The sequence below is a fragment of the Gadus macrocephalus genome, chromosome 6, assembly GCF_031168955.1.
Source record: "Gadus macrocephalus chromosome 6, ASM3116895v1".
NCBI lineage: Eukaryota > Metazoa > Chordata > Actinopteri > Gadiformes > Gadidae > Gadus > Gadus macrocephalus.
The window spans coordinates 15,404,669-15,417,297 of record NC_082387.1 but is presented as its reverse complement, the minus strand read 5'-3'; the positions used below and the strand labels follow the sequence as shown (position 1 = coordinate 15,417,297).

At 40.0% G+C, this 12,629-nt stretch overlaps 4 protein-coding genes and 1 long non-coding RNA gene across 5 annotated transcripts; 3 read left to right on the top strand and 2 right to left on the bottom strand.

Annotated features, from left to right (window-relative positions):
* The first annotated feature begins 11 nt into the window (after positions 1-11).
* On the top strand, positions 12-874 carry LOC132459712 (uncharacterized). The gene is made up of 2 exons (XR_009526287.1): positions 12-398; positions 790-874. It is a non-coding gene; the product is annotated as an uncharacterized LOC132459712 (long non-coding RNA).
* A 636-nt stretch (positions 875-1,510) lies between these two features.
* mrpl40 (mitochondrial ribosomal protein L40) lies at positions 1,511-3,004 on the bottom strand. Its single transcript, XM_060054417.1, has 5 exons — positions 2,799-3,004; positions 2,508-2,591; positions 2,270-2,425; positions 2,036-2,117; positions 1,511-1,926 (listed from the first exon to the last, which is right to left on the bottom strand). The coding sequence occupies exons 1-5, from the start codon at positions 2,858-2,860 to the stop codon at positions 1,699-1,701; spliced, it is 612 nt and encodes a 203-aa protein (XP_059910400.1). The 5' UTR covers positions 2,861-3,004; the 3' UTR covers positions 1,511-1,698.
* A 200-nt stretch (positions 3,005-3,204) lies between these two features.
* On the top strand, positions 3,205-7,311 carry acaa2 (acetyl-CoA acyltransferase 2). The gene is made up of 10 exons (XM_060054416.1): positions 3,205-3,361; positions 3,792-3,958; positions 4,333-4,461; positions 4,797-4,913; positions 5,032-5,179; positions 5,332-5,507; positions 6,101-6,230; positions 6,354-6,424; positions 6,616-6,770; positions 6,886-7,311. Exons 1-10 carry the CDS (start codon positions 3,346-3,348, stop codon positions 6,968-6,970), a joined length of 1,194 nt encoding a protein of 397 aa, XP_059910399.1. The 5' UTR covers positions 3,205-3,345; the 3' UTR covers positions 6,971-7,311.
* A 1,240-nt stretch (positions 7,312-8,551) lies between these two features.
* On the top strand, positions 8,552-10,444 carry rpl6 (ribosomal protein L6). Its single transcript, XM_060054410.1, has 6 exons — positions 8,552-8,727; positions 8,832-8,930; positions 9,119-9,262; positions 9,784-9,832; positions 9,964-10,148; positions 10,249-10,444. The coding sequence occupies exons 1-6, from the start codon at positions 8,572-8,574 to the stop codon at positions 10,399-10,401; spliced, it is 786 nt and encodes a 261-aa protein (XP_059910393.1). The 5' UTR covers positions 8,552-8,571; the 3' UTR covers positions 10,402-10,444.
* Positions 10,445-10,919: 475 nt separating this feature from the next.
* dynll1 (dynein, light chain, LC8-type 1) lies at positions 10,920-12,600 on the bottom strand. Its single transcript, XM_060054413.1, has 3 exons — positions 12,444-12,600; positions 11,601-11,739; positions 10,920-11,279 (listed from the first exon to the last, which is right to left on the bottom strand). The coding sequence occupies exons 2-3, from the start codon at positions 11,730-11,732 to the stop codon at positions 11,142-11,144; spliced, it is 270 nt and encodes an 89-aa protein (XP_059910396.1). The 5' UTR covers positions 11,733-11,739; positions 12,444-12,600; the 3' UTR covers positions 10,920-11,141.
* Between the last annotated feature and the right edge of the window lie 29 nt (positions 12,601-12,629).

Below are 12,629 nucleotides of genomic sequence, written 5' to 3'. Positions count from 1 at the left end.
AAAGTGTTTTGCAATACTGACAATATAAGAATAAACTGGATTCAATGCTAAACTATTTGACTGACTATTTGTTGTATTTGTCGGAGTTCCGGTACGTGACATCTTAACCGTTTTGTTAGAGGCTGATATTTAAAAAACTGTGGGTCCTGTCAGAATCAGAATATAGTTATTCAGATTATTATCAACCCAAGGGAATACAAAATGCAAAGAAATATTTTTTACCCAGCAGCTTTCTCGGTGTTCAAGGGTTAAAACGTGTGTGCCCCCGTTCCATGGACCTGTTCACGTCTGGGGGTGGGCGTGTATTCCTTTCCGATTGGCCATGCAAGTGACGTCACATGTCGAGAAATTCCCTTCTCGTTGAAGAAATGGAGAACAATGATGGAGTTCTATGGAGAGTATGCATTCAATCTAATACAAATGTTGTAGTATTGTGTAATTGAGTAATGTTTCCGTCAATAGTTCTTCCACAAAAAGGCGATGTAAAGCCAAACTAGTTCGTTAGTTATGTACCGTTTGACCGGCTTACCCGCTAGCTAACAAAACCTTTGCAATTTGGACAACAACACGGAGAGGACACTGGTTTAATGTAGTCCTTTTCTGTTATTGGACATGCAATCTTGGAATAGAATTGGGCCTAATTAATGGCCATGCACGCTTATTGGCCCTTATTGAAAGCAAGCATACAGAAAACCATTTATCTTGTATTATTATTACTTCATTGTGCCTACAGTGGCTACTTTATGAAGCTATTAGCCAAACATATTGTTCTGTTTTGTTTGTCCTCAGCCACCACGTAGCTGTAGTGAATACTGGAGTGAGTTTAAACACTGTAAAAGCTTGAGGAACCGTTTTCAACACTACTATGCCCATGGTACATCACCGTCCTGCCAACAGTGGAAAGAGGACTACGACATGTGCACAACATGGGAGAAATGCAAGGATCAAGGAGCCAAGGTAGAGTTTTCCTTTGCATCAATCATATCACTACTTTGAGTAATGGGTTCAGTGTATTTTTCTTGAGTACCACAATCAAATAATGATTGCAATTTTGTTCATAACTTTATTTTACAGGAGGCACTACGGAGCAGTGAAAGGAGCAGGTTGGCAGAGCAGAAGAAATTTACTCCAGTTTGGGAACTAAGAAGAGTCCCTCCCAAGGACTGGCATATGCCTCTCAACCATGAAAGGCCTCAGGATTCTTGAACATTTGTGAAAATGTATTTTCACTATTGTGGCCAAAATACATGTCAGATATTCCTTTATGTAGACCTCCACTATAATATTTATGAAGTATGACTACCACCACCCAGGGTAACCCTGTGGGCTATGAGGTTTTAAATATTATACTAAATTCATATAAAATAAAAGCATATTTTACCTCAATTAACCCTTGACTTGTCATCTTTAAAATTTTAAATGCATTTGACAAATGATTTCAAAATAACATTCCATGACACTTGCAAGAAAATGTAGTTCCATGAATAGGCAACAGGATGCAATTCACCCATCACATTTGTATAAACAATTTATTGAGTTAGGAGTCGCATTTTATACAGGCATTGGAAAGTTGGGAAAGACGTTGCAACATTATATACACACTTAGTGATGTTTTAGTAAAACATTTCAGAACAACTTTCCTGACTAGAGGGGCTAGGTGTAGAATCACACACTGACACCCCAGCAAACGTGCATTCATCACTGAGTGTAGACTTTGGTGATATCATGGTATTTGCCATCCGGAGCATCATATTTGGGCTTGGGTGGTGTGTAGCAGGGTCCCTCGTGACTAAAGGGAAAGACGAGCGGATCTGGTTTAATAGCTGCCTTGTACAGCTCCTCAGACTCAATCTTTAGTTCCTCCAGAGCTTCTCTTTGGGCATCCAGGGCTAGGTTTATAGCCTCCATCTCAGCCGTATGCTGCGCCTGCAAGATATACAATCGTCAAATATGAGCCAGGCTGAATGATAAGTCAATGTTCTGCATGATCATGTGTTTGCATCATGTTGAACGGTAAAAATGTGTAAACAATTACATGCTTGAAACGAGACCACTCCTTCAACAGCAGCGCTCTGCGTTCACTCTCTTCGAAGGGCAGCCTGGGCTCCGAGCGTCCTCTTTGTAGTGCAGATGAACAAAAAGTTAGAAAAGATTTTATTGACTCGCTTGAGGTGCTGTAGTTCTATGTAGAACATACATTATATTGATTTTGTATTGGATACGGTCACACAAATTCTAAATGGAACTAAGACAGGGGATATGTATGTACCTTGCTTCATCCAGGCACTTGGTTGGAGTGATGAAATCTTCTATGGGGATGAGTTCAGGTGGAACTTTCTCCAGCTTTTTAAGTCTCTTCTTCAGCCTCTCTCTTGCTACATGCTCTCTTTTGGGGTCTACCTTTTTCTTTTTTTTAGGTTCCGCCCTGAAACAAAGTATGGATCCATGTTTACCTTCACACAAGGCAATGACCTCAATACAGTGCATCCTGAATTCAGTAAACATACCTTAAAGGGGCAGATGTGTGAAGTGTCAGCACTGTGTTCGACCATGGGCTTTGCCTGGTAAGACAATGTTCTTCCACAAAAATACTGTAAAACAAACGGTGTTGCAATTAATTAAAAACACTCACGTTCCATATTGCAGTTTCAACAGAAGGTCATGTTTACATAAACGTTGAACTATACGAATGGAGGCTGCACAGGACAATGTTAATATGTTGATTGTGAAGATGTACGGAATGTAAGGCCAGTGATAAGTAAACCAGTTTAACAGCCAATCAACATTGATAAACTCACCGAGGCACATGGGTCTGTCGACATAGCATCCTACCCATACAACGTGATACAATAAGAGACATGTTTATTTATTTTTAGCTAGTTACATTTAATTCGTAATGGAAACTACAAGAAAAAGAAAATACATTTACGTGTATTGCTAAACTATCCTCTATCCGTTTATCCTTGACGGCTGGCTGCAGAATGAGCGCAGAAATATGACGTCAACAACTCAGTTTCGCTTGGACATATTTCAATGTGCTTCTTTCGAGTAATTATTTTTTCCACAAATACATTTTAGACACCCAAGGTTTTTTGTATAATTTGCACGGAGAACGATACAATGTATTTTTAAATCCTTGATTTAATTATTTTCAACTCATATTAGGAATGCCTGACGAAAGTTTTACTCGAATGTTACTCTACGAAACACAAATTACCCGGGGTATTGAGGGGAAAGGTGAGCGCTGAATCTGACCATTGCCTGACTGTGTTCGACGGGTTGGAAGCTGGTTGAAAGTGACACCCGGCATTATTTCTGTTCAATTCTCGGATTGTGCTATATGCCATGGCGCTTCTAAGAGGTAAATAAACATGCCAGAGTAAACTTCAAATGCGCATCTATTTATTGTGATGTATTTATATATGCATATAACTTTCAATGCTACTTCTATGCTACTTATGCAACAACGCAACATAACCTTCTACATGGATTCATAAAAATAATCGGAATCGATATAGCTTGAACATTTAATTAACTTATTTGTAATATAATAACTGCATTGTCATTTGCTAAGAAAAATAGGGGAAAGGTGAATCTTTATCAGGAACTTTTTAGTCATGTTTCTCCTTTTGACTTTGATTACTTATCAATTACTTATCAAATTGGATGCACCAATCTTTTTTTTAAATAATAATTGTATATGTTAATACCATTAATGTAATCTTCATGCTCAACTTTTGCACCTCGATAAGTGCCTTGTATCTCCAGTTGATACTGTTGTGTCTCTCCAGGTGTATTTATTGTTGCTGGCAAGCGCACTCCATTCGGGGCGTACGGTGGTGTTCTGAAGGACCACAGTGCCACAGATTTAGCTGAACATGCTGCCAAGGCGGCCCTGGCAGCAGGGGGGGTGGCACCAGAACTTGTAAACAGTGTCATCTTCGGTAATGTCATGCAGGTAAACCTGACCACTAAGCTATATATAGCATACATTCTATTCTAGATCTGAAAATAATGATCTCTGTCTAGCACTTACTGATTAACCCTAACCCTAAAGGAAGGGGTGGGATATTTTCAGTTGGATACTTTCAAAATATATCTTATTCTGCCAGGTTTTTCCATATTGCATACTATTATCTGAATAAGTTAATTCCGATCAATTAAGGAGCAGGTAGGAGTTAGGCATCTTCATCAAGGATGCCTCCAGGCAGAGCTTTGGGCAGAGTTTAATCCAGTACCATTCAGCTGGGAGTCGAATACCTTTTATTCTGTCTTCATATTCTGTTATTTCCAATTCGGCCAATACATCCCCTTTGTTTTTCTCTGATTCAGAGCTCCGCCGATGCGGCTTATATTGCACGACATGTGGGACTGAGGGCTGGCGTCCCTATCCCTGTACCAGCTCTCACTGTGAACCGCCTGTGTGGATCTGGCTTTCAGTCAATCATCAATGGCGCCCAAGTAAGAACTTGTTTAATTTATTACGTCACAGCGGACCTTGATATCATTCATGCTGGTATCATGAATGATACCAATATCTGTTGAGTAGGTTCATCGTACCAACTGTCAAACGTGTTTAGCATCTCAACAGTGAACCACTTTCACTGTTTAAGCATTGATGACTATGTAGTATGTATTAATGTCTCCACTCTTGGCAAAAATGAAAGTATGCATACAGCCCTTGTTACTACTTCGATACTAAACTATTTCAGTACACATTTGTCAAAATAATTGATCATGCAAGTTAAAAAAGCATAGAATTAGCATTCATATTGAACAATATGCTTGTTTTGTAGGAAATCTGTTTGAAGGAGTCTGAGGTTGTTTTGTGCGGAGGCTCTGAGAGCATGAGCCAGGCACCCTATGCTGTCCGCAACATACGCTTCGGAACCAAGTTTGGGGTTGACCTCAAGGTGGGTTTTTCAACACATTTTACAGGAAAATATCCAATTACTTGTAGTATTTTGCAAAATGTGCATCTCAATCACTGTACCATTTAATTTTTCGTCAACTTTCAATTTCACCTTAAAGCTCGAGGACACATTGTGGGCCGGGTTGACAGACCTCCATATCAAGCTCCCTATGGGCATCACAGCAGAGAACCTGGCAGAGAAGTACCAGCTCACCCGGGAGGAATGTGATCTGTTTGCATACCAGTCCCAGCAAAAGTGGAAAGCCGGTGCGAAGGAAACATTAACTTTATCTTAATCTTTCATTACCCAGTGTGTGTTTTGGATGTCATCTAATTTGTGCACATTAAGCCCATGGCACATAGTTTTTCATTGGATTGTCATTGATGGGAAGTTAACTTAAATTCTTGTTTTACTGCAGGTCATGAGGCCGGACACTTTACAGCAGAGATTGCTCCCATCGACGTGAAGGCTAGGAAGGGTAAGGTGCCAATGACTCATGATGAGCACCCTCGTCCACAGACTACACTGGAACAGTTGGCCAAACTTCAGCCAGTCTTCAAGAAGGGAGGGACGGTCACTGCAGCTAATGCATCTGTGAGTTAGAACGCTACAGTACCTGTGATATTGATTGTGATTATATAATATAATGAAGTGGTTCCGAACCTTTGCCTTTAGTTGCACAACTTAATTTTCAATCAAAACTTTTTCGTGGATCACCTCATATACAAATTGATATGATAAAAATGTTTAAAACACAGAGCAGCAGTCAGAGCAAAGAGTGCCCGCTCCCCCTTTATACAAAATTATTACCGCAAGAAAGATTGGCTGGTGGGGTACAGTGAAAATAAAAAGTTATCAATGCTGTTTATGATTTCAAGTGTTTCCCCATGTTTTATATTATATTAAATGTGATGTCAAAAGAGACACTATAAAAAACAAGATCCATAATACTATATTTACTGGAAAATATTTCTAATTCATTAAATTATTTGTTATTGTTCTATATGGTAAAATTGTCTATTTCAAGGATAAAACAGACTTGCCCGAGGGTGCCCGTTATAAAGAATCAACGCTGATTTACGAGATGTTTATGGGAAAGAACTATTTCAGATAAATATTGGCATATGGAATAAAAACTATTTTATTCACAATGCAGTTTTATAACTGTTTATATTTCTCCTCCTCAGGGTGTATCTGATGGAGCAGCTGCTTTGGTGATTGCCAGCGAAGACGCATTAAAAGAACACAAACTGACTCCACTGGCCAGAATAGTGGCTTATCATGCTACAGGTTGTGATCCAAGTATCATGGGAATTGGTGAGTAAGCACTGATGTCAAATATGTCTCCCGAATAGATATTCCATTCCCATGAAATGCAAAAGAACAGAATTAAATAAGACTTATTTGTTAAAAATGTAATATTAAATATAATTTTTGCAGGCCCAGTTCCAGCAATCACTGAAGCCCTAAGAAAAGCGGGCCTTTCTCTCAGTGACATGGATATTATTGAGGTGTGTTACAATACTGTGCCTTACTTATAGACATCTGAGCATTGACCAGAAGACGTGGATCTCATTTAACCTCCATCTCCATGTATATCCATTCGATAGTAACTACTAACCTGTATGCATTGTGTAGAGATGTATTGGCGTATCCTTCAGAGAGGTGGCTGTCTTTATAAGCTTGGTTTTGCTTTGCACAGGTGAACGAGGCATTTGCCCCACAATGCCTGGCAGTTGCTAAGGCCCTTGGACTGGACCAAGAGAAATGTAATGTCAACGGAGGAGCTATTGCTATCGGACATCCTCTGGGTGCCTCTGGAGCGCGAATCACGGCCCACCTGGTCCACGAGCTCAGGTAGCGTTGCCCGTGACGCTTGTATTTCATACTTCTGTGTTTGAATAGATATGCATTTAAGTGTTCTAACTACGCTGAAGCTTGAAATACATACTGTTTTTTTTTTCTCTCGCAGGCGAAGAAATGGCAAGTATGCAATTGGAGCTGCTTGCATTGGTGGAGGCCAAGGAATTGCAATCATCATTGAAAACACTCCATAAAAACAACTGTTTGATGTGATTTATAATGATCCTACAAATTGAAGGGAACTACACCTTATGACCCACTTGTAATAATGATCAAGCTATCCATGAAAAATGTTACAGTTGTCATTGCTACTTTATTATTCATAGATATGATGTACTACCTACTAACTACTACCTCATGTATGTAGACTGTGCCTTCAGTACACAACAGAATGAGGTAGAAGCTTTGACATGTACAAAGTCTGTAACAATAGGCTTTAATAAATTTGTTTCTGCCATGATATACTCCATACATAGAAAATACTACGTTTGTATTTCCATGTGATACTTTCAAATAAATGTGGCTGCAATTTTAACATTGGCTTGCTTGTTGGCTTAATTGTTACTTATTTTGTATTGACATTGTTTTTTAATTTATGAATTTGTCAAATTATTTGTATGCCTACCATTGTGATTTATTAAATAACTCTTATTGGGATTAAACATTTTAGGATTTCCTTATGTTAAAGGTGAGGATATTGGCATATGTTTTACTATTCTATTATTTTTATGTTATTTGTTTTATTGTACCAACATTGATTTTCTACATCAATAGAGTTCGACTGTTAAATAGCGGCGCAAATTGGTGGGCGCTATCCTGGTAATTTCTCTGCGTGAGAAATACGAGGTGGGGCGTGTGAGCGTGTGCATCGGTTGAATTGCGTGTGTCTCACGCCGAATGCGTGAGACTTGAGAGCCCATATAGAAATTAAATATATAGATTAATGATCTGGCACCAGATTGGTAGTGATCGTCAAAAAAAAAGAAGTGTTTAAATACACGCACATGCACACTCTCGTGCCCACACACATTCAACCTAAAATATGCCAACGGATCTTTTTTTTTTTTTAATCACAAGTTCTGTTGATATACATTATATTTTGGACTACAACGACCATGGTCCCAATGGAAACGACTTTGGCGTCGCACGGGTTATATACGTCACTTCCCCGGAAGTCGGTCTTTTTTCTTAGCTACGGTAAGGAAACCTTCTCACTGTCCCAAGTCTGGAATATAATCTTCCAACATCTGTGTTATTAAATGTACATACTCGTTTTTACACATCAAGCAATGTATATATATTTATAGACAATACACTCGTATGAATATTGAATGGTTTTATTTGCCGTTAGTCGTAATAAACAGTTCTGGATGTTGGCATTAAAAGCCCACAGGCACGTCATGCATTCGGGACGCGTTGTACCGTTAAATGTTAGCTGAACGCTAGTGTTTGCCGTCTATTTGTTAACATATCTTTTGATTGTTCTAACGAATTTTCATTTTTAGATCGTATGTTGTATGTAACTTGTCGTATCGTATGTTGTGTTTGTAACGGAGGCAATACCCTACTCTATGCTAATGGATAGCCAGTTGTCATGCCTGCCTCACTATCTACTCTGTCCTACTTGGTACCCTTTTTGCACTATTACCTGTGCTCCTGTCCGGGGTTGGCAGGTTGATGGCCAACTTGTAATACGTAGTGTCATGTTAATGAACTGGGTCTGATCATCTTAAACAAGCATGCTGGTTTTTCTATGCACATTCTTGATTTTTATGTTTTATTTACCTTACTGTAGATGGCAGAGGGAGACAAAAAGGCCGCCAAGACGGGACCCAAGAGGCACACCAGCCGGAACCCGGCCCTGGCCCGGGGGATCGGTCGTTTCTCCCGTTCTGCCATGAACACCAGGAGAGCTATGTACAAGAGGAAGATCAAGACTGTCGAGACCAAGGTCAGCACAGATGAGCATGTCCACAAGTTTTGCACTTTGCAGTCAGGTGTTTGGAGTTTACCATAAAGTCCAAAAGTAAACCGTGGTCTATATTATAACTACAGATTGAGAAGAAACTGAAGGAAAAGCCCCGTGCCACCATCACAAAGACAGTTGGAGGAGACAAGAATGGTGGCACTCGCGTTGTCAAACTGCGTAAAATGGTGAGTAATGTTTTTTGCAAGATGATTCCAGGTGTAATGCCTGAAATAGTGGCAATGTTTAATTGTAATGTCGGTCTGTACGATTGTAATGCTAGAGATGCCCTTTGCCAATAACATTTAATGTTTTACAAAGAAGATGGTTTGCCATGTTCCCTAATTGTTGTCAACCTGATCTGTTTGCATCCTAGCCCCGCTACTACCCAACAGAGGATGTGCCCCGCAAACTGAAGAGCCACGGGATTAAGCCCTTCAGCCAGCACAAGAGGAAGCTGCGCAAGTCCATCTCCCCTGGAACCGTGGTCATTCTCCTCACTGGTCGCCACCGCGGAAAGGTATGGAGTCATGCATTGTTTATGCAGCGTTGGGATGTTGGATGATGTGGGCCTTGCCATAACTGCTCATCGAACTGATTGATTCACATAAATGTTAAAAATACATGTTAAATATGCATCCCAAGTCCAACTGAAGTCAGCTGTCTTCTAGTCGCATGCCTTTTTTTCTTTTTTACTCATTGTCAAGTAAACGGCAATACCCTTGTTGACTAGATGTTGTACTGTATGATAAACTGTCAATTTTGACACATCCTTCTATAGCACACAGATGAAATGGTAGTATGTTAGATTATTATTGGATGTTTAACACTCCATGCGAGTAAGGCCTTGCTGAATTAGTATTTACTTTTGGCGGATAATGGACCATATTTATTTTGGTTTGTCTAGTAAGCTTTTAAATCTGAGCACGTACTGTTGGGTATAGTGATAAGCAGTCTACGTCGCTATTCCTTGCTTTATCAGGTAACCAAAGACACTATTTGTTATAATTTGTCTAAGCGTTCTTTCCTTTTGTCTTTCAGCGTGTCGTGTTCATGAAGCAGCTCTCAAGTGGCCTGCTCCTTGTCACTGGTGAGTACAATTGATACCTGGCTTTATCATTCTGTTTCACCATGCATTTGAATGTACGTCCCTTTTGGGGACATGCTGCAACCTTGAATGTCCCATGATCTGATTTTTAATGTGTTCTTAACGGCCCCCAGGTCCTCTTGCCCTGAACAGAGTCCCCCTGCGTAGGGCCCACCAGAAGTTTGTCATCGCCACCAACACCAAGGTTGATGTTTCTAGTGTCAAGATCCCCAAGACTGTGACGGACGCATACTTCAAGAAGACGAGGCTGAGGAAGCCTCGTCACCAGGAGGGAGAGATCTTTGACACAGAGAAGGAGGCAAGCTACTCACCCCAGATACTATTCATTCTTTTAAATCAAGATGTCCTTTTCAACAGTTCGTCATTGTACTCATTTTCTTTTTTTCATCTTTCTGCAGAAGTACCAGATTACAGAGCAGAGGAAAGAGGACCAGAAGGCTGTGGACTCACAGCTCCTTCCCCTTATCGGCAAGGTCCCTCAGCTGAAGGGATACCTCCGCAATGCTTTCTGCCTGTCCAATGGCATCTACCCACACAAGATCGTTTTCTAAATGTGTTAATAAAAGAGTCGCAGTCGTATGCCCCAAAGTGGAATTTTGTTGTCATATTTTAATACTTCATACATTGTAGGAGTGGAGCCGCAGCTGTGACCAAAGCATTTCACACATTTTGAAAAGAGCACTAAAATTATACATTTTGGCAGATGGTACCTTGTGGGCTGTGAAGAACCATAACATGAAATGTGTGAAGCTAGTGTAATTTGAAACTTCCGCTCTGCATGCCTTATTTCTTAAGGCAGTTAAAGATTAATTTAGGGGGTCTTGGCCAAAATCAGTGGTAAAAAGGTTATGTAACTAGCATTATTCACGTGTATGTAGGGTTCAGTAAGGGGAGGATGGGCTGACTTATAAAATATTGTCTCCTTCCCTTTTACTATCGGATTTAGCTACAAAATACAATTGAGCAAAAATCTTAATGTAGATGGTAATCTACATTGAATTTATAGCAGCTTTTTGATGAGGTGTTCCGACATGGCAAGATAAATTGAATTGGTCGTAAAGGCAGACAATTGAAAGAGGCAAACGGGTATGCTTTAATTTAAAAAACTGAAATGTCAAATGTAACATGACAAAAATAAATACACGTATTTAGCGTTTATTACATTGCAACCCCCACACCCCTCCACAACAGTAGAAAGCAGCACAGAAAAAGGCGGAGCCCGTTGATCAGGAATGATGAGAGCCTTGCTGTAAAATTAGTCCGTTTTATTGGTCATACCGGACTTCTTTCTTCAACCAGATTTGAACAGGAGTATTGCGACCTGACCCAAGTAGAAGTAGATAAAATGCTTTGTTTCATGCGTCACGTAGCTGCCAAAATTCCTGCCAACAATGCAATGCCAAGTGGGGTTGAACTTCTTGTCGAACTCCTGTAAGGAATGGATAAATATTTATTGACAACCTGTTCACATTGAAATATATATAGGTCCTAAATCTTAAGATACATTTTAAAAATTGTATTGCATTTATTGACCGTACACAACTTAAGGCGTTTGCTAATGAATACATCAATAACCACGTTTTATCATTGGCCCACTAGAATATATCGTAATTATAAAACTTGGGAGAAATGTACTCATTGAAGGGTCATACTTAGCAAATGCTGTCAAACTAGACATTTGTAGTCAAGCATAACGTTCGTAATATTGTTGCTTAAAGTGGTGTTGTGGCAGAGGAGGCGGGGGTGTCACCTTTTTTATGTATGCAGCGATGTCTTTCTCGATGTTATACTTCTCAAGGGCCTGGGTGGCACATTCAACAGCGTCCTGCTGCATCTCCTCAGACATGTCGGCATTTTTGATCACTGCTTTTCTGTCAGACATAGTTGCCCTGGAAACAAAACAAAAAGCCATATAAGGAACTGAACTTGTTTAATGCAAAGTCATTTGCCCTTAAGTCTAAACATCTCATCGCATAGTAAAGCTGCAGACATTTCGTATTCACCCTCGCATCGTGACAAACACCTCATCTAAGATTTGCACGGAAAACATTATAGCCCAAAGGCCAACACTAGCATTACATAATAACAAACGCATGACATCCACTAGAACGCACCATTTCCACTTATGTTGCATAACAACTTCCATCAGCACCAGGGAAGGTGCGCTCGACGTTCGTTTCTATGGAAACGCCAGATATCGAATACTACCATCTCGACGTATCGTATCGACATTTTCCCGAGGATTGTAAAACAGCGGCCGTAGATTACGATAAAAGCGTCCTGCTAATTGAAACCGTAGCACATTGTATTTGCAAGTTATTTAGCACAGACAGAATTATTCTTCAGTCTAGAATCCCATGGTCGATGTATGAATGCGTACCGTAATGTGGTATTGCAGGATTGAGTTATAATAACTAGCAGTGTGTACGGCCACCATGCAGCGCCAGTAAACCGATGAATGAGCACGAATTCGACAGACGTTAGTTTGCAGATCCTTCAGTATAAGTAGAAATACAATACAAATTCGCTAACAGTGATGATTGTTAATAATAAAACGACTATCACGTTCACGCCAAATCATTGAAATACCTACTAGTTTTACGTAGATGTTTTTCTACTTTGAAGAAACGATTTCTCTTACAGCAACTCCCGCGAAGTGGTTGACACGAAATTAACGTGGGTGTGTAACTGCCAGAGAATGATTTCTCGACCTCGTCCGATTGGTTGCGAGTAAGCTACAAGCTAATTCTATTGGCTGATTCTCGTGTGTTTTCTGGTA